The sequence below is a fragment of the Pimephales promelas genome, chromosome 8 (genome assembly GCF_988280905.1).
Source record: "Pimephales promelas chromosome 8, fPimPro1.hap1.1, whole genome shotgun sequence".
In the NCBI taxonomy this organism is placed as follows: Eukaryota; Metazoa; Chordata; class Actinopteri; order Cypriniformes; family Leuciscidae; genus Pimephales; species Pimephales promelas.
This window is the reverse complement of record NC_142776.1, coordinates 17,802,044-17,824,223: the sequence shown is the minus strand read 5'-3', so window position 1 is coordinate 17,824,223 and position 22,180 is coordinate 17,802,044. Positions and strand designations below refer to the sequence as shown.

The window sequence follows — 22,180 nt, the reverse complement described above, 5'->3', positions numbered from 1 at the left end:
GTGCATATGATTTATTGAGATTGTAAAAAAAACACTGGGTGGATTCACATCATTCTAGGGTGGTTTTGCTCACACACTGCCAAAATACATTTATGTTCAAACACTATGTAAAAGTGAATTTTCCATAATAGGTGTCCTTTAATTAGATGCGATTATGTGCAGCAGAGTAAACGATACTTGAGTTTAATGTATGTGTGTCATATGAAAGTGTCTTTTTTGAGGCTTGCAAACGGACTCTTATAGTGGATTGCCATTACTGTAATTTGTTGCCCTGATTGCTATGCACAAATACACTGCAGCCTAACACCGTGTCCTAACTACACGCAACGCGATAAAATTCCAGCAACAGCAAGTGTGTCTGTCCACTAGAGGTCTTCACGAGTCCAAAAATTCATGCCCGACCCGGAAGAGACCCGTAATGTGCTACACCGAACCGACCCGGACCCGTCGTTCATTTCAAAAGTTGGACCCGGACCCGTGCAGACCCGAGAAATGTCATAAATGTACTGCCTGGATCCGACCTGGACCCGTCTATTATTTGAAAACTGGACCCGAACCCGGCAGGAAGACACAAACCCGACTGGACCCGATTGTCACATATTATTTCACACGAGTTGCGAAAAATAAAACTTTTTGTCTTACCTAATTTTAGTAGTCGTCGTCTCACTTCCTGACGTTATCTGACTGACTGTGATGCATTACAATCCATCGACAAGAAAGTTCTATCCATGTTATTTCTCTCGTTTTTCCAAGCTTAATCCACTCATTATTTCAGCTTTAAAAGTCCACTTGATGTCACGGTGATGGATGAAAAATGCAGCCTTGCACACATGCACATTCTGACTCGAGTTAACTCGCATAATAACTTTAACTGTTTGCCCTTTTGAACTATAATAACGATTGCTTGTTCAGCTTGATCATATCTGTGCTCTCTGCTCTTCATTGAGTCTGAATCTGACCACCAAAACTTTAAGATTAAACAAGACGGTTCATTTATATTATTATAAACATTGGAGAAAATGCAAAGCGCGGTTTGGCGGAAGCTCTGCTCTGGTTGCCATAGACACATGACACGCGCTTGAGATTGCACTCCAATCGCACGTGTATTACCAGCCCGTTCTCAGCGCGTGTACGATAACGGGTGCCATGTGAGTAGTATTTCGCCGTTTTGTTATACAGCGCGTCCTATATGACGCTAAAGGATGAGAATGCGTTGGTATTACACACAATGTTAAACAGACCCGGGACCCGAAGTAATAGATTCGGACCCGACCCGGACCCGGACCCGGCTGCTCATTTAAAATATAGACCCGAACCCGTACGGGTCCCGGGTCGGGTCCGGGGCCGACGGGTCTCGGGTGCACTGTGAAGACCTCTACTGTCCACACTAGACGCGACGCGACTGTGAGATGACACACATTCAGAACAGCGTGTGAGCAGAGTCTCTCTGTGAAAGCGCACTGTTGGCCCGCACTCGCTTTGGAAATGGGCAAGGACATAATCAAATCAAGAATTAACATTATTAAAAATCAAAACATAAACAAAGTATACTCATTGACTAATTTTGTTATGAAGTGCAGTTGTATGTTTGCATTGAATTCATTTTGAACGCTAAATTACATGCTTTCAAAATCTGAGGTAAATTATCCGTTGTCGCTTGTGGCACAGTGACCTATTTTTAACTAGAAATAAATAATGTGTACTCATAACCAGTGTAATTTCTTCATTCTGTCAGCTGAAATAGGAACCGGTTCTAAATTAGAAACTTCGCGTGTCGCTGTCGCGTCTAGGACAAAAACTCTGATTAACATGGAAAAGATAACTTTTATCGCGTGTCGCGGCGTCGCGGCGCGTGTAGTTAGGACCCAGTGTAACACTCACTTGTATCCAAGGTAAATCATCATCAATATCATCCCTTATTTGTGATTTATTAAACTAAATACATCGTAATCTGCTAAAATGCATGCATTCTTTTTACTTTACTTTACTTCCTGAACAAGCATGCACCCGAATCACATTAACACGAATCGCGGCACAGTTTGGATGCAACCGAACTCAGACCACCTTCTTCAGGTAGTCAAGATTTCGATATCTCTGTGCACTCCCAGGTCTGCATGACGGCTTTCACATTTGATCTGTGCCCCGTTGTGAACTAAACTGCCAGTGTGAAAACACCCTTAATGTCTGCTGTAACCCCTTGCAATTATACAGAAGCAGGAACTGCCAGACTATTTACTTGAATGTTGTCTCTAGTGGGACTAGAATCCTATTCTCCTGGACACACAGCTGGTGTTCTCCCTTATTATGTTACTCCTAATTTCTTTATATAAACAATTTTATATTCTCACACAGAGCAACACTCATACGCATGTTTCAAGAAGAACATTACGCAGAAGCATGTTACTTCTTCTTGAACTGTTTTATTTAAGACAAGAACTTACTGTTACTTACAGAACACTGATGCGCCCCAGTGGTCACTCTTCATCACAACATTTAGCTACATCTATAACATTTCCTCCCCACTAAGATACAATGTCCATTAACATCCCAGATAGCAAACTGACATTGAATCAACGTGGAAATATGACATCGAAACAACGTTGATCTGACATTGTTTTGTTCATCGAATTAACGTTGAACCAACATCAGACGCGTCATTCTTTCAAAACTAACGGAAAATCAACTTGAAATCAACGCGTTGTTTCAACGTTATGAAAGCAAACCAATTTTCGATTTTCATTTAGCTTTGAAGAATGCCGCGTCTGACGTTGGTTCAACGTTAATTCGATGAGCAAAATCAACGTTGTTTCAATGTCATTAGAGACGTCGTTTCCACGTTGATTCAATGTCAGTTTGCTATCTGGGATAAAATAAACTTTCTTTAACACAACATAAATGACACACTTTTCAGTGCACAACATACAGATAACTTTGTACTGTTTTCTTTTTTTTATCTATATATATATATATATATATATATATATATATATATAAAACTGAGTTATCTTACTTTCGTTATAACTTGCATGTTGAAACAAATATGTCCCACACTCAAACATGTCCTACAACCTTCAGTTAACTAATCACTGTTCACTCATCACGATAACGTGCTGGTGGTCTTTTGATCCTCACAGGATAGTGTTTCACTGACTCTGTTGCCTGAATATGTCCCGTAGATGAAGGTTCCATGGATTGTTGTGTTTTTGATGGTTAGGTGATCTCAGGAACTTGATCATTATTTTCTTGTGGAGGTGTATGAAGGTGCAGTGTGGTGTCACTATCACTCTGGTTTAGTAACACCTGTGAGCTTACAGGAAGGTTCACTTCAGTCTGCTGAGGCTCTGAATCTGGGCGTGTCAGCATCTGGTCCACATGGAATTTCCATACCCCTGGTGATCCCACATTCACCTTGTATGAGACCGGTCCTGTCTTTTCCAAAACAACACCTTGTGCCCACTTTTCCTCCCCTTTCCTATAATCACGCGCAAGGACTGGCTCCCCAACATCAAAATGTCTGACCCTAGAGTGACGTTGGCACCGTTGGTGTTGGGCATCCTATGACTGGTGTACTTCTCCAGCAACACTGGGTTTTAGGCAATCCAGTCGAGAATGCAGCCTGCGTCTGAGGAAAAACATAGCTAGCGTTTCTCTTGTTGTTGCATGAGGGGTGTTTCGATATGTCAGAAGAAATGTATCAAGTCTCTGATGCACACGGGCTGTACCTTTGGATGCTTTTAAGGCATGTTTGAACGTCTGCACAAACCTTTCGGCCAAGCCATTGATGGTAGGATGGTATGGTGCTGAGCGGATGTGTTTGGATGTGCCAACTCCATTGGCCTTCAGGAATGCACTGAATTCTTCAGCACAGAACTGAGGTCTGTTGTCAATCACAAGGATGTGTGGAATGCCTTAAAGGCGATTAAAAAGGCCCCGGAGCACTTGAATGGTCATGCTGCCAGTGGTGCTGTCCATGATATGCTCCTCAGGCCACTTAGAATGTGCATCCACACCTAGAATGTGACCAAGTACATATGTCCTTCATATGACCTGCAAAGTCCACATGTACTCTTTCCTAAGGACTGGAGGGCCACATCCAAGGGTGTAGAGGTGCTAGCCCTGGCTCTTTTTGTATGTTTTAACAGGAGTGGCAAGATTTGGCCTGGAGCTCAATTTGAGAGTCTATGCTGGGCCACCAAACATAACTGCATGCCAAGCTCTATTTATCCTCACTACACCTGCTGAATGTGTGCTGAATGGAGCTCTTCCAGAACCGGAAAGTTTAGGTGGCACAATTACTCTCACACCCCACATGAGGCATCCTTGTTGTATTGTGAGATCATGTCGGTGCAACAGATAGGGTGACAGCTCCTCACCAGTGCCCCTCGCAGATGGAAAAACGACCAGTTGAGACCATTTCTAAGACACGAGACAAGGTGGGGTCAGACAAAGTATCACACCTGATCTCAGTGCTAATGACTGTTAGTGTGTACAAATGAGAAGTGTAGAACACCTCTACTGCACCCAGCTTCTCTTTGTGGGTGTAGGAGAGTGGCAACCGTGAAAGTCCATCGGCATTGGCGTGTAATGCACCTTTCCGGTATTGAATGGTATAATCATGAGCTGACAAGAGAAGCGCTCAATGCTGCATCCAGGCTGCAGCCATTGATGGTGTACTTTTCAATGGACTCAGAATTGACGTCAGTGGACGATGATCAGTGAGTAAGGTGAACTTGTTACCGCAGAGGTATTGATGGACCTTGCGCACTCCAAAAACTATCGCTAACGCCTCCTTCTCGATCTGAGCATAGTTTTGCTGCGCCTTGCTGAGAGTTTGTGATGCATATGCAATAGGTCTTTCCTCACCATCAGGCATGATGTGCGAGAGCACAGCTCCAACCCCATAAGGCGAAGCATCACAAGCGAGGCAGAGGGGCAGCTTAGGATTGTAGTGGGTCAATACTTCCTGTGATACAAGCAAGGCTCATTCAAGATGTCTGGAAGATGTAACGCTGACTCACATGCTGACGTCCACTGCCATTTATTACTTATTTAGCAGTTCATTCAGTGGTTTCATGACTGTGGCTAGTCGGGAATGAAACACCCGTAATAGTTTAATATCCCAAGGAACGAACGTAGCTGACTGACATCACCTGGTACAGGTGCTTCCACAATGGCATGTACCTTCTCTGGCGACTTGTGGAGTCCAGCTGCATCAATGATGTGGCCCAAGTATTCCACGGAGTCCTGGAAAAACAGGCACTTCTCTGACTTGAGATGCAGGCTCCGTTCTTCTAGCCTGCACAAGAGTGCATCCAGAGTTTTTAGGTGAGTCTACAGCAGTGTTCCCCAACCCTGTTCCTGGCGGCACACCAACACTGCGTGTATTCTTTGTCTCCCTTATCAAACACACCTGATTCAACCCATCAGCTCATAATCAGGTGGGTTAATGAGCTAATGGGTTGAATCGGGTGTGTTTGATTAGGGAGACAAGAAAACACGCAGTGTTGGTGTGCCGCCAGGAACAGGGTTGGGAAACACTGGTCTACAGTATAGGGTAGTCCGAGAAGCACTTGGTCCATAGCCTTCTGAAATAAGGCGGGTGATGCTACTCCAAATGGCAACCGATTAAAACGAAATAGCCCTTTTTGTGTAGAGATAGTTAGCAGCTCCCTTGACTTCTCTTCTACCTCCATCTGTAGATATGCATTAGATAAGTCTAGCTTGCTAAAGCATTGGCCTCCTGCTAGAGAAGCAAAAAGGTCCTCAATGCGTTGAATTGGGTACTTATCCACGCAAAGTGCTGGATTAAGTGTGACCTTGAAATCTCCACAAAATCTCACAGCCCCATCGTTTTTGCTGACAGGCACCCTAATCACTGTGCTCCACTGGTGAGATCACTCCAAGCTCAGTCAGTCGTTTTAGTTCGGCCTCAACTTGAGGTCTAAGAGCAAATGGCACATTACGTGGTGGACAGAATTTGGGTACACTGTTAGGTCTAATGTCTAAATAAGTCAATGCGGCCTTAATTCCCTTCATTGTGCCTAGATTTTTAGAGAAAACAGCTGAGTGTCTCTTTAACACCGTCGTCTCACTTTTCTCAATTGCATGCACAGTCTTTAAGTCTTTCCAGTTCAGTTTAATACCTCTAAGCCACTCTCTACCAAACAGTGCGGGTGCATCCACTTTAACCACAAACAAGGGCATATCAGCACATTGCTTGTTTATCTTTACTTCCACATTAATGACCCCTTCTGGCTCCAAAGACTCACCAGTGTATGTCTTGAGTATGGCATCAGTGGGTTGCAGTGGCAGTTGACCAAACATGCTTTTGTACTGTTTGCAAGGAATCAATGACACAGCAGCCCCTATATCTAATTCCATCTCAATTTTCTTTCCATTTACTACAGGCAGCACTGAAATTCGATCGTGAATATTTCGATCGTGAATATTTATTTTTTCGACATGGAACACAGTCCCAACTCACAGTCAGCGTCTGATTTAGTTTCCTCACTTTCATTTTCATCTCCTCTTGTCTCAATGTGATAAATTCTCTTCTTTCTATCTTTTACACTGCGCTTCATTGCGTGACCTTTCTGTTCAGGCTTTTCCACTTTCTGTTTCCATTCTCTGCCTTGACTGATTTTGGCTTTTTGCTTACACATGCGCTTAGTGTGGCCTTTCCTCCCAGACTGGTGGCAATCAAGATCTTTGTACCAGCAGTCCTCATCATAATCATTAATTTTCCTGCAACAACAGCATTTTTGAGAAAACACCATGTTCACTTTAAGCGAGCCACTCAACTGTTGCACGTCACGCGCTGCTGTCTCTGCAGATCACAGCATAATCGACTGCTTTCTGAAACGTGAGATCTTTCTTCGTCAAAAGGTGCTTCTGCACGGTTTCACTCTTAAATTTTATTATATTGTTTTCTGAGGTGAACTTATGACGTTCGCTTGGTTTTTGCATTCAAAAACATCAAAATGAATAAGTAATAGGCTATTTTCTACCCTAGCTTTGAGACCAGCTCAAAAACACACGGTTTTTATGGGCGTTTCGCACTGAAGACTTGGAAGTAAACAGCCACTGCTGTGAGTGGATAACTATTTTGCATATTATAATGAGTTTTTCAAATTACCTCGTCGGTGTATGTGGGGATAATTGTTTTGAAAACATACAATGTTGTAAAATGGAAACCGGAATGATTCGCCCATACATGTTCGACCCAGAGTCGTGTGTCGTGTGTTGCACAATTCCTGTCAGATCCAATATAGACGGCACAGCACCGTTCTTTACTCTTAATCGGTCTGCAAATCCAGTCTTGTTTAGAAAACAATCCGGTAACACTTTATTTGAAGGGGTGTGCATAAGACTGACATGACACTGTCATAAACATGACATAACACCTGTCATGAACATGAATGAGTCTTTATGAATGTTTATGACTTTTGTCATTAAGTGTCATTCGGTAAATTATGACACTTTTAATGCAAAGTTGACATTGTTCAAAAAGTCTTTGTTATGACAACTCGACATTAAGAAAGACATAAATGCCTTTGTTATGACAACTTGACATTAACCAAGCAATCATAAACTGTCAACCTGACATTTATTAACTAGTCCAACGTGTTCTACTTTACTTGAGGTAAGGGGAAATATTAATGACACTATTTTTAAAGCATGTGACAGTGTAATAACCCTTAATGACATCTTTATAACTAGTAAAGTGTGTTCCACTTTACTTGAGGACAAGTAAAATATTCATGACTCATAACAGTTATAATGGTGTCATGACGGCCAAAGTCAAAACCAACCACACATGACAGGGTAATGTAATGTTAACACAAAGTTAACTTCTTTAAGTTTGATAATTAGACCTGTTATGACATATTTTTGACAGGTTATGATTTCTTGGTTAATGTCAAGTTGTCGTAATCAAGACATTTCTGTCTTGGTTAATGTCAAGTTGTCATAATCAAGACATTTTTGTCTTTGTTAATGTCAAGTTGTCATAACAAAGACATTTTAAACAATGTCAACTTTGCATTAAAAGTGTCTTAATTTACCTAATGACACCTGATGACAAAAGTCACAAACATTCATAAAGACTCCTTCATGTTCATGACAGGTGTTATGTCATGTTTATGACAGTGTCATGTCAGTCTTGTGCACACCCCTTCAAATAAAGTGTTACCAACAATCCTCAGTGAAATGAAGCGAACAGACGTTTTACCCTCATCAGCTGGAGTGGAACGTCATAAGAAATAAAGTTTATCCATGCAGTCCTATTGGAATCCAGAGGGAGCTTATGCAGCGACTGTCTTCTTCCACAACCAGGCACTGCACAATATTCTGTATTCCTCGCTAGCTCGATCCGGTTTGTCATCACAAGGTAGACCTATGTTATTTAGCTATGCGTGTAATGCACGAATCGGTGGGCGGGGCTGAACCGGCCGTGTTATAGTAGGAGTTGATCTTCTTCTGCGGGGGTGGTGTTTTATCCTCTTTGTCGTCATAGTTGCCCACTTTTAAAAACGAGTTGTTTGCAGAGGCTGGTGTCAATAAAAGCTTTTATTGGACTAACAAGGAAGTTTTCAGTTCTGAAACTTACAGGATATTCTTATAATATGATGACCTCTTAGATGTCAAAATCTCAAGGAAAATTTGATTTCTCAGTTCATCACCCCTTTAAGTCCACAAACGAATCTGTCCCTTAGTGCTTCTAGTAAGTAAGCACCAAACTAACCAAACAATGTTCAGAAAGGTTTTTTAGTACCGCGACATACTGTGTCACTGTTTCCCCATCCCCCTGATTTCACTTGTGAAATCGGAATCTCTCCACAATCACGAGCGGCTTCGGTGCGAAATGAGCCTGCAACACTCTCAAAATTTCGTCATAACCCACATCTCCAAGCTTGTCGGGAGCAACCAAACTTCGAAGTAGTCCATACGTTTTCGAACCCAGCACACTAAACAGCACAGGCACTTTCTTTCTGTCTCTAATCTCATTAGTCAAGATGTAATGTTCGAAACGTTCAATATACATTGCCCACTGCTCACCGGCCTCATCAAAAAGATCCATATGTACAATTATTCCAGCCATGATGTGTCTGTTTCTGGTAGCTTTCACTGTAACGTTATACTCTTCGGAAGACGACCGACTCATCACCTCTTAACAGCTCCTATTAGCTCACTAGCTCGGTGCTTTCAGCGTGATTGTTCTTTTTATTCCAACTTGTCCAACACCGGCTGTTCACTATCCGATGCAGTTACAAGTCTTCAGGATTACACAACTCGTCGCCAATTTATATTATGTTACTCCTAATATCTTTATATAAACAATTTTATATTCTCACACAGAGCAACACTCATATGCATGTTTCTGGTTTAATCACTTCTTCTTGAACTGTTTTATTTAATACAAGAACCCTGTTACTTACAGAACACTTAAGCACCCTAGTGGTCACTCTTCATATAGCACAACATTTAGCTACATATATAACATCCCTGAGTGAAGTAATTCAAGGTTGAGGATTTTGAGACCCATGTGTGGAGGAATATCAAAAGAGGACACGCAGTATAAAGTCTCTTTTATTTTTAGAAGGTTCAAAAACAAAGTACAGACACATAAATTAGAAGCAAATCTTCCAATAGCCACAAAAAGGAAAACAAAATACGCATTGCCTCACAATAGACTCACAGAATGTCAAGAGTTACACAGGTAGGAAGGCTCAAGACTGAACAAAAAACAATCCCTGCACTAAAATTATGTACTCTTTTTGTGAAGAAAAAGTACATACTTTTGAGTGTGTAGCAAAAAAGTAGGCAAGCTTTGGCAGTGGCGGCTCCTGCAAAATCTCTCAGGGGGGGATAAGGACATGGCCCACCCATGCAATGGTTAAATTAAGAGCTTAAGCATGTAAAGTCAACTTAACTTTAATATTAATGACAAATAAAGTGACTTAATAACAATAAATCTTCTTGTTTCTATACTCACTATTATTACACTAATTACATCACATTAAAGAGATTCAGCACACAAATTAAGATATTTTTGATTATATCTAAAAGCTGGATCACTCCTCCATACACAGCAAATTCTGTTTTTTGGAATAAACTCTGTTAGTTAAAATCAACTCAATCTGAGTGTACATGTGAGACCATCAAATAGACTCCAGCGCAGAGTTAAAATAACTCTGCTCTTGGAGTTGAATTTTTAACACTTTTTCAGAGATGTATTTATGGAGTTAAAATACTAAACCTACGGAGAGTAAATGTAACTCTAAAAATAATTATATGAACTCATAACCAGTGTTAAAAAGTAACACTTAAAAATATTTAGTTTAACACTTCTTAGAGTTAACATTTAACACAATATAATGTTTTGTGTGGAAATTACTACACTGAACACCATATTCTTGATTGACTGCCTTTATTTCAGCAAATCCATTTGGTTCAGACTTGAGGAGGAGTAACCTTCAACCGCTTGTCTGCAGGACAGTCGTATCTGAAGATCACAAAAACAACAGTATGAGGCATAATCTAGCACCATTCATTGAGAATGCAAACAATATGTCAGCTGAAAATCACGCACATCGTGGGTCACCACTAATACGTAGCCTAACGTTATAGCTGTTACAATTCAAATCATTGCAGGCCTACACAGCACAACTTTATCTTATTTTCCAGGGTAACGTTAGACACTGCAATTGTGTAACCACGGATGCCTGTGTGACATTATTAGTTAAGTGATTGACAGTTGCGGCATCCTATCAGGGGATAGTATCATCTATTTAATGCGGGTTGGCTGTGTCCGGAGATGCGTCGCGTCTTTACTCCGCCTCCCCGCGTGCGTCATTCACTCGCGTCTCAGGTATGTTTTGATCGCGTCTGGTTTAAATCAGGTGTTTGGAACCCTACTGATATTATTCTTTCAAATTGTAGTTGTCAATCAGCACTTTTCCGGCGGTGCACGTTATGAGTTCAGAGTGAGTGTCTGTTCACCCCTCAGGTAGGTTCTGTCTCTGTATTGAGTACTGGGGTGCAGTAATAATGGGTCGCTATGTTACCATTAATGTGTTGCTTCCTGTATCCCAGTTAATCAGCGGTCTTGATGATTGCTGTAAACAGTAGCCAGAGGGAATTGTATGCGAGGAATATTCTCTTGTGGTAAGTGTTATGTTAAATGGATGGAAATTGTAGTAAAAGAGCAATAGTAACATCTCGCTTTCTTTAAGGCGTGGGTCTCCTCTCTCATTCTCCGGACCGTTCTTTGCTCTCGTCTTCAGTACGATCTTCTTCCCGTTCTGCAGTGAATTGCGCTCAAAATAACCTGAGTACATTTGAGAACCACGTGTTTACGCTGCGATCGCGCCGTGGGCCAGCAGCAGGATTTGCATTGTCTACTTCCTTTACTTCTAAAGCAATCGCAAAGTTATAATCGGTCTGTCCTTTGTATGAGAGCCGATGTGTGGGTGTGTGTGCACTACATTAGCTCGATTTTGCTGTACATCTTTTTTTGAATCCTAATGTGTGAATAGTGTTTAGATTTTGCTTTTATCTAAATGTGTGCGTATCCTTATCGACCTTGATTATTTTATTTTTATTTTCTCTGTGGTCATTGTTGTGTGTTTTTTTTATTAAACTCAGTTTATTTGTTTTCTCAGGAACTGAGGTGGCCAAGCGGAAGGACCTTCTCTTGTATGGTGATAGCGGTGGTGTTGCAGTGGGTGACACTTTTGAAGTGCCTGTGTGTGTGTGATTTGGTGCACGGTGACGTGTGTGTGCGTGAGTTGGATTGTGCTTTTGGAAAAGCCATTAAGTGGTCCTTCCGCCGGCAGACTCGGCCTGGTGGTTTGGTATATTGTTTGTTTGTATTACCTGTAAATTGAGCTTTGTAGAGTTTCTTGCTGTTCCTCCTACCCTCGTGGGTAGAGGACTGCTGATGTAGCCATTATATATTGCCCGCTGTGACGACACCTTTTGTCAATTGCCATTATTTGTGCATGTAGCGCTGTGCGCTCATTTTTTACAAGGACATACCATTTTTTAACTCTTTTATATATTAATAAAAACTATTTTTTTGTAAATTCTTTGTACATGTCTCTGACCTTCCTGGCACACACGAACCTGTGACCTAATGCAAATTGCTGGGTTATTTAGATATTCCCTGAATTATTCAGGGTGGCGTAGTCGACAATTATCACTGGAAAATATAAAGTAAAACCCTATATCGCTTACTGCCACACCTGTAATGCATTGATGCATCAATTTCACGGTAAAACACGGCCTTCATTACAATATTTACGTAGGTTAACACCCAATATTTGAACAGTTTACAGTGTAATCTGGCTATTCAGGACGCAGCCACTAGCATTAAACCAGCTCTGGCCAACTCTTGAGCCGAAAATACATGACTCGAAATATTTTTTTAGCGTGGAGCGTCGTACGTACTCTGCTGGGGTGGTGCTACACCAGTAATGCCCAGCGGGTCCCCCACAGAGCACTTTTCTCCCCTTAACGACGCTCTCAGCGACTTCTTATACTCTCAGCAGCATAAGTAACTTACTTCTTCACTCGCCTCATCGGAGTGACGACTCTCCCGCTCTCCATCAAAATTTCTTCCAGTATACCCCTATATGAGATGGAAGAGATTGAGCTGGTTTACGGTGCAACTGGACCTCCAGCCCAGGGACGTACTCTGCTGGGGTGGTGCTACACCAGCAATGCCCAGCGGGGCCCCCACAGAGCACGTTTCTCAGCGACTTCTTATACTCTCAGCAGTATAAGTAATTTACTTCTTCACTCGCCTCATCGGAGTGAAGATTCTCCCGCTCTCCATCAAAATCTCTTCCAGTCAGAGCAGTTTTAAAGCAGTATTAAAGCAGTTAAAGCAGTACAGTAAAAGCAGTCAGACATACAGTGGCACAGTGCTCATTCAGTAAATGCACCGCTAAACAGATGTGTTTTGAGTCTGGATTTGAATGTGACTACTGTAGGAGCACACCTGATCTCTGCGGCAGCTGGCATAATAGTTAAAAGCAGACTCTCCATGCTTAGAGTGAACCCTCTGTATTTCTAGCTGATGTGATCCTAATGATCTGAGTGATCTGTTGGGTTTATATTCAGTTAGCATATCTGCAATATATTGAGGTCCTAACGCATTAAATGATTTATATACCAGTAATAATACTTTAAAATCAATCCTAAGTGTAACTGGCAGCCAGTGTAAAGACCTGAGGACTGGTGTGATGTGTTCATATTTTCTGGTCCTGCTCAGAATCCTGGCAGCAGCGTTCTGTATGAGCTGCAACTGTCTTATGGTCTTTTTAGGAAGGCCAGTGAGGAGGCCATTACAGTAATCCACCCTGCTGGTGATGAAAGCATGCACAAGTTTCTCTAAGTCTTGACTGGAAACAAAGCATCTAATTCTTGAAATATTTTTCAGATGACAGTATGCTGATTTAGTTATTGCTTTGACATGACTACTGAAACTAAGGTCTGACTCTAGAGACACACCAAGATTCCTGACTTGATTTTTAGTTGTTAGACCCCTAGTGTCGAGGTCTGCATTCACCTAGAGAACTTCATCTTTGTTTCCAAACACAATGACTTCAGTTTTGTCCTTGTTTAACTGAAGAAAGTTTTGGCACATCCAACTATTTACTTCATCAATGCATTGGCACAGGGAGTCAATTGGGCTGTAGTCGTTAGGCGAAAGGGCTAAGTAGAGCTGTGTGTCGTCTGCATAGCTATGGTAAGCGATTTGGTTCGTTTTCATTATTTGGCTCATTGGGAGCATATACAGGTTGAACAGGAGTGGCGCAAGAATCGAGCCCTGAGGGACTCCGCAAGTCATGGATGTCCACTCAGACTTATGGTCCCCTATACTCACATAATAGCCTCTCCCTTCTAAGTATGACCTGAACCATTTTAGGACTATCCCAGAAAGCCCCACCCAGTTTTCCAGCCTGTCAAGAAGTATGTCATGATCAACAGTGTCAAATGCAGCACTGAGGTCAAGTAGTACCAACACGGATAATTTGCCTGTATCAGTATTTAAGCGAATATTGTTTATTATCTTTATGAGCGCTGTCTCTGTGCTGTGATGCGATCGGAAACCAGATTGAAAATTGTCAAAGTATCCATTTGAGCTTAAGAATTTGTTCAGCTGATTGAAGGCAACTTTTTCAATGATCTTGCCTATGAAAGGAAGATTTGAGATTGGTCTATAGTTGCTTAAGATGGTCTTATCTAGATTGCTCTTTTTCAGGAGGGGCTTGACAACTGCAGTTTTCAGGGAGTTCGGAAAACTCCCAGAGCGAAGTGAGGCATTTACCACTTCTAGGAGATCTGCTTCTAAACAGTTTAACACACTTTTGAAAAAAGATGTGGGAAATGCGTCAAGGGCGCAGGTGGATGTTTTAAGGTGCTGTACGGTTTCTTCCAAAATTGTGCCATTGATTTCTTCAAAAGCAGACATAGTAACTACAGATTGTGGTCTGATCTGACTGACTCCTGAGCAACTCAGGGATGTGCTGATCATCTTTCTGATATTATTGATTTTCTCAGAAAAGAAACAAGCAAACTCACTGCACTTGCTGTCTGAGAGCATTTCTATGGGAGTCTGGCTTGGGGGGTTTGTCAGTCGCTCTACAGTAGCAAAAAGAGTGCGTATGTTGTTTATATTGCTGTTTATAATATTTGAGAAGAAAGTCTGTCTGGCTTTGCCTAGTTCCCTATTAAAAGCATGGATGCTGTCTTTGTAGATGTTATAATGGACTACAAGTTTTGTCTTCCGCTACATGCGCTCTGCTTTTCTGCATTGTCTTTTCATATTTTGCACTGCTGTTGAGTTTCTCCAAGGTGCTTTTTGTCTGCCATTATTCTTCCTGACTTTTACAGGAGCAATATCATCAATTACACTCTTATTTTTTGAGTTGAAAGAATCAAGGAGAAAATCAACAGAGTCGGCAGATATGCTTGGTTTTAAAGATATAGCCTCCATGAATACCACACCAGTGTTCTCATTTAAGCATCTCAGTGTCTTGACAGACACAGATCCAGCTTCATCTGTAGGAGAGATTAATATATCAAAGAAAATACAGAAATGGTCAGACAGTGCTACATCCTTAATAACAATCGATGAGATGTTTAAACCCGTACTAATAAGTAAATCTAGAGTGTGTCCACGATTGTGTGTGGGACCGTGTACATGCTGAGTCAGATCAAAAGTTTTTAAAACAGTTTTGATTTCTTTTACCACATTGCCATATCTTCTGCATTATCTATGTGAATGTTAAAATCTCCAGCGATGGCAAAACAGTCAAACTCAGAGGCAATTGTTGATAGCAATCTTGTAAAATCCTCAGCAAAGGCTGGAGAGTATTTTGGAGGTCTGTAAACAATGATAAGTAAAATACGTGGAGCACTTTTTAACACAATACCCAGATATTCGAAAGAGGGGTAAATCCCAAATGATATTTGCTTACATTCATAAACATCTTTAAAAAGAGCAGCTAAGCCGCCACCTCTCTTACCCGCTCTCCAGACACTCATATAAGTAAAGTTAGGAGGGGATGTTTCATTTAGGACCGTTGCACTTCAGCTGTCTTCTAGCCAAGTTTCGTTTAGAAATATAAAGTCCAAGTTGTATGTGGTTATTAAGTCGCTGACTAGAAGTGATTTATTTTTAAGTGAGCGGATGTTTAAAAGTGCTAACTTTATAGTCTTACTTTTTGTCCCCACAGCAATCTTAGTTTGGCGTGTAATGGACACCAGATTAGATGGGTTTGCAGTGCGACTTTTGAAGGCCTTAGATTTTTTATCATGTATTTGAACCGCTATAGAGAAGGATTCAGGCACACTGGGTTCCCCCTTGTTTTGTAAACATTAAAGAAAGTTACTGATATCAAAGCGGATACCCGACTCATATCATTTAGAGTTGGTATCAGTTGTTTTTGGTTCACCTTGAGCAGATGGAGGAGGGTGTGAGCCCTGGCGCCGTGGCAGAGGCCGAAGAGCTCTATCAGGGGGAGGAGGAGGAGGGCGAGCTGTGCCCGCAAGCTTTGGTGGTTGTGGGGCCTGCTGGGGGCTTGCAGCAAAAGAGTGCGAAAGTTTAGTTCCAGCATACACCCGTTTTTCCATTTTCTCTGAGAAGCACAGAAGTGGAGATTCTGGAGAGAGTGAGAACGTGTCAGGTGAGAGGGGATGTTGCTCTGGTGTTATTGGAGGCTGTAGTATGCTGTCCTGGTTTCCCTCGTTGTTCTTGGGTGCTGAATCTTGGAGCAGTCCTGATATGTCACAGTCTGTCTGTGGTGAGCACTGTGGGCAGGGCTCTGCTGAGATTGTATCCGTGAGCAGAGGTTGTTGTGGCTGAGTGGTGTTATCATTGTCCTTGTGTGATGTGTCAGCAATATGTCCATTCAGGTGCTGAAATGAAGTCCTGTGGTCATTCATATTGTGTCCAGGTGTGTGTGTGCCATTCAGGTTGAATGGATTGGCACACACAGCAGAAGGATGATGGAGGGAGAAGTAGATATTGTCCTTTAGTACTCTTGAACCGAGTTTGTTTGGGTGGTGGCCATCCCGTTGAAACAGTTGCCTCTGACTCCAGAAAAGATTAAAGTTGTCTATGAAATTTACTCCTTTTATATTACAGGTTTTTTGCAGCCATGTGTTGAGCCCAAGCAACCGAGAAAACCTGTTTGTTCCTCTTGCTGGGAGTGGTCCACTGATGAATGTCTGAACTTTCAGTCTTTTAAGTGTTTCAAAAAGTTCATTGAAATCCTTCTTAAGGAGTTCTGACTGCTCTTTATGAATATCGTTCTTCCCCACATGAATGATGAGTCGATTTGCAGTTTTATGTTTCACCAGAATGTTCTCAAGTTCCCTGTTTACATCAGAAGTTGTTGCTTGTGGAAGGCAGCATGTAGTTGAATCCCTGCTACTAATGTTTCTGATTACTATCAGAGTCCTGGGCCCCGCTGTGCTCTGAGGTGAGTGCCGCTTTCTGCTCGACCTTGAGCACCGGTTAGCATCAGTGTTAGCTACAGGCTGACTCAGTCTGTGTTCGATCACATTTGTCAAATTCAGGGATTTCTCATTCATTAATACTTCAAATCTGTTCTCAAAATGTATAGGCGGTGGTAGGAGACCAGTGTTTGCAATCCTTGTCAGAGCCGTATCTGGACTAGAAGATGCGGTAACACTTTATAATAACTGCATGCTATTAATCATTAGTTAAGCATGAGTAAACAGTTAATTCATCATGTATAAAACATTACTAGACATTAATATGCAGTTTATAAATATAGCTATACATGTTTTTTTCTTGATTTATAAGCATATCTATAATGTGTTTAATAATTGTATTTTCATACTTTGTTAATGATCAATTAATAATTTCTAAATGAAGTATAGCATTATTTACAAACTAGTTGTTTAAGAGTTGTCAGTCATTCATAAGATCACTTAGAAAGAGTAAGTAAATGTAGTAAATACAGGTAGTTATAAAGCATTTAGTAGTGGTTAACTATTTTTGTGAGCTAATCTAAAGTGAGGACTATTCATGCTTTGTAAAGCATTTATAAAGGTGATTTAAAGACTCGTCAATCTTCTAAACAGTAAAACGTAACAAACAAAACGCAGTGCTACAGAACATAGAAATATTTAACAGCCTTTAAAAATGCTTTACAAGGCATGACTAGTCCTCACTTTAGATGAGCTCACGAACATAGTTAACTGACCACTACTAAATGCTTTATAACAACCCAAATAAACCCTTAATTACAGCATTAATATATGTTAATAAAGCATTTATTAACACATTAAGTAACCATCACTATATGTCTGAATAATAAGATGTATGAATGTACATTTAAATAGTTTATTAATCATTTACTTACTCGCTCTAAGTAATCGTATGAACCACTGAAAATTCTTAAATAACTGGTTAATAAAAAATGCAATTCTTCATTTAGAAATGATAAATTGATCATTAATAAAGGATGAAAATACAATTATTAAACAAATTATAGATATGCTTTTAAATCAAGAAGAAAGCATTTATAGATGTATTTATGAACTGCTTATTAATGTCTATTAATGCTTTATGAATGATGAATTAATGGTTTACTCATGCTTAACTAATGATTATTAGCGTGTAGTTATTATAAAGTGTTACCGAAGATGCTATTGCAGCAATATGTGATGCTTGTGAAAATCTGATTTCTCGAGTGCCTTTGGGTCTCGCGCCGTTTGTGCCATCGATTTGTCAGTCGATCGGCTTGTTTCTCTACACTCAGTACTGCCTGTCGAGTAGCACTAGATTTCTGGGACTCACCGACTGTATGCTGAGGGCGTCCATGATGAAGCTCTGTTGTGTGTTCCGTCTGGTGTGGTGTTCCCGCAAGTAACTTTGTTTCAATAATTGCAATCCTTTGTAAAAGTCTCTGACAGTTAGTGCAGCAAGTAGATTCCAGTAGAGGCATTTTCTCTTATCCTTTGGAATGTAGGCAGTTGTGTTTTTCCTTCCCCGGAATGTAAGCTTTCAGTGGGAGGCTGGTCGGAGGAAAGAATTCTGCTTTTTTGTAGTAATCAAACGTTTGAGCACTGAAGTTAGAATTAGGTGATAAAAAGGAGATAAAATAAAATAATATAAAAACGATAGAGCGATTTAAAATTATAAAAGCAATAGAGCAAAGCGCGGAGCGGTAAGCAAGAGCGTCCGAACAGTAGCTGAGCAGGAAGTAGGATATTTACACCAGATGACCATATTTAGGAGAAAACACCAGATGACCATCCTGATCGCGTGAGCAAAGTGCACACTTTTATTTAAATCACTCAGCACTGATGCCTATTCTTAAAGTCTTGTGCTGTTTTATGAACGCAAAAAGCCATGTCATGGTTTCGATTTTAGTTTGTTGGCAAAATAACACGCATGGAAGCATGGTCAAAGGTGACGCCATGGGGTGAGAATGCGTTGCGAGAGGTTACACAATGAAACTGAAGCATCGAATGAATCTCCTATAAAAGTTGGTGAAACCCAGGAAACTGGTGGACTTGTTTCAATGAATCAGAATCAGAATTCAGTCCATTTTGAAACCTTACTTTCCAAAAAAGTTTTACATAAAAATAAACCGTTAGCAGTATAACCACTGATGTTTAGATTGCAGGCATGTCTTTTACCCCGTCAGAAGATTTATATCAACAGCATATTCAAGCAAAATAAATACTGTATTTCCTAAAAAAGCCAATTATTTCTGGAACCAGATTATTATAGGCTTATTTCATCTGCGTCATCAGTGACCCAGAAGGAATAATCATCAGTATGGTAGAGTGATATGAGGCTGTTTTTATTCTTTGGAAATGGAGAGGAGGTCTTGTATCCTAATACTGTTTCTTTCACATACACTAATCAGAATGCCATGCTAGATTTGATCTTAGATGTGTGAGGTTTAGGTCATAGGTCATCATGATTTTGTTTTAAATAAAAGCACACACAAATATGTTCAGGTGCTAGACAAAATAAATATATAGTTGCGTCATTTCAATGTTGTAATGAAATAGTAAATTCATGTTGCTTCAGCTGTATCAAAATCAGACTTCTCTTGTTTGGTGAAAGTATGAGGCTGTTGATACAGTCAAATGGCTCATCCCCATCTCAGAGATACAATAAGGCTTCAGTGTCAAAGGAGGAAATAAGAAAGACAAAAGAAGATGGAATGAAGCCATATGATTAGCACATGTCAGTGCATTGGAAGCACTTGTCAATTAAACACTTTGAACAATTTTCAAAGAAAGAAAGAAAGAAAGAAAGAAAGAAAGAAAGAAAGAAAGAAAGAAAGAAAGAAAGAAAGAAAGAAAGAAAGAAAAAGTAAGTGGACATAGAGAGAGAGAAAGAGAGAGAGAGAGAGAGAGAGAGAGAGAGAGAGAGAGAGAGAGAGGAGGGGGAGAATGACTAAACTCTCGGAAAAACCAAAAGGGGAAGTCTGCAAATAAAGGGAGAGGAGAAGAAACACTAGAAACCACATGTGGCTGTTAGGATCTATAATCCAGCTATGGAGCGAGACAGAATTGCTGGTAAGTAAATCTTTCTTGATCTTTCAGAATGTTGGTAAATCTATTTTGTCTTTAGAGAGATGTATAGAAAGTACTGTTTTTGTAATCTACACTTTATGCAGGTTTGTCAGTTGGTGATCTGGCAGAATTGTGACACTCACTACTCTCAGTTTCTTCTCAGTTTGATTCAATCAGTTTAGAAGTACAGTTGGTCCGAATAATCTGTAGGCTACTGTGCATTTGTGTCTAGTTGCCTATTTATATCTGCTTATCTAAATAATCAAATCATTATGTTTGGTCTATGTTGATTGTGCTTTTAATTTTGTAAGGAAGAAACATGACCATGGGTGTGATTTCATCAATAAGGAAGTGGAACCTGATTTTAGTTTCTGCTTTTTGAGTTTTCTCATTCTACTTGTTTCACTCTGCATTTTAAGTATTTATTTTTTTATATTTATTTTTTCAATACTGTCATTAAACAGTTCATTGATGAACTGATTGGCATAATTGTTCAATGTGAAGGAGAACAATATAGAAGTATACTTTTGTTGAATGTGGACAACTCCCTAGAAAAATACCTAGAAGGTATGTGTGTGAGGGTGACACAGTGAGAAGGTTTACCTTACTCAGCAGAATATCCCATAAGGATTGTGTCAGTATCACACCGCAGAGCAGCTGTGCAGGGAGAGGTTTGCTGTGTGGCATGCCTCACATCTTTGGAGCTCCTGTAACATCAGCTGTCAGTGGGCAATGCCACACGCCTTGCACATACCCTTATACAGAATATTGTTTTGTATTTTTTTCATCCATTCTTTTTGCACACCAAATCGCTCTGTCTTTGTATGATTGATCAGAATGTCATCTAAAACTGAGAATTACAAATATTTATTTTGTATTTGTTTCAACATCAAAGGACTAACTTTGTAGAATTTCATTGAATTTGGCCTCCTATGCAGTTTATCAGGTGACCACAGTGGGGTGTTGGAGATTTTCTGCTCCCGGGAATTATATATATATATATATATATATATATATATATAATACTGTAGATTCAAATATGACTTTTGTTTGTGGTGAAAATGGTTGATGGAGTCTGTGAAAGTGTGTTTGTGTTTGTAACAGCCTTACATTTTTTAGTTAAGTTTGTTACTGTAGAGGCGGAACTAATTAGCACCAATCCTGTGTTACACACATAATTAAAAAGGGCACAATACGTGAAGCACTAAAGGCCAATTTATACTTCTGCGTAGGGTGCGCGCGGTAGGTACGCCGTAGCATACGCACAGACGCGTCCCATATCGCGTACCCTTCGCCGTAGCCTGACGCGCACCTCTTTAAAAATGTAACTACACGTCGCGACGACGCAGTCCGCTAGATCAGTGATTGGTCGGCTTGGTAGCATCGCATTTCCTCCTACGCATTTCTGCACGTACCTCACGCATTTCCACACGTACCATCTCCTCTGACATCTTCTCTCATTTCTACCTTTCAGTTTGTGTAATTTCACTAAAGTGAACTGTTTTTCCACCTCAATAAGCTCCAACTCCAACATGATCAGCTCTCTTTCAGTCAATATTGCTTGTAGTAACCTAGCTGCGAGGAATCTAAACACAGTGGAACATAAAACCCTCCGCCGCCAACTAGCGTTTCGGAGCAGAACTGCAGAGCAACCAAGACCTGAACGCAGAAGTATAAATGCTCACAACGGCGTCGCCTACGTGCGTAGCCAACGCCGTACACTACGGCGTACCCTCGACGCAGAAGTATAAATTGGCCTTAAAAACTTAGCATGGCAATTATAGCTCTCCAAACTAAGTAAATATTAAGAATATAAACATATCTGGACGTTTATTATCTGAGGCAAAAGAAGACAAGGACGAAGACTTAAAGTTTTTTTAGACTAAGAAGTTTTAGCCCCAAGTAGAAAGCAGCCTACGAGTTCTTAGTGTAGCTCCCTCGGGTAGTCATACATACATATGTACATGCATTTTATTAATAGCATCCTTTTATTTTTGCTCTTTTTCCACTCAGTTGTCACAGGCTGACATGATATGTTGGATAAATAAAACCCTATTTTTAAAGACCTTGTGCTTCGTGTTGACTGCTGGAGGAGCTATAGGTT

General features: G+C 40.6%; 1 protein-coding gene and 1 long non-coding RNA gene across 4 annotated transcripts in view; both read left to right on the top strand.

The window, feature by feature from the left end:
* The window catches only part of LOC148977703 (uncharacterized), a 271,661-nt gene that overhangs the window by 120,824 nt on the left and 128,657 nt on the right, over positions 1-22,180 (top strand). The gene's annotated exons all lie outside the window — the stretch shown is intronic.
* septin9b (septin 9b) overlaps positions 1-22,180 on the top strand; it is a 152,293-nt gene that overhangs the window by 9,836 nt on the left and 120,277 nt on the right. Inside the window, exon 1 of one of the 3 annotated variants that reach the window (XM_089134103.1) lies at positions 11,130-11,166. The exons of 1 other annotated variant lie outside the window; for it this stretch is intronic. In XM_089134103.1, the coding sequence (XP_088990229.1) occupies positions 11,145-11,166 (22 nt within the window). In that variant the 5' untranslated portion in view covers positions 11,130-11,144. Of the gene's footprint in view, positions 1-11,129; positions 11,167-19,924; positions 20,080-22,180 lie in introns of those variants that run through there. One more of the 3 variants, XM_039691392.2, reaches the window with a different exon arrangement.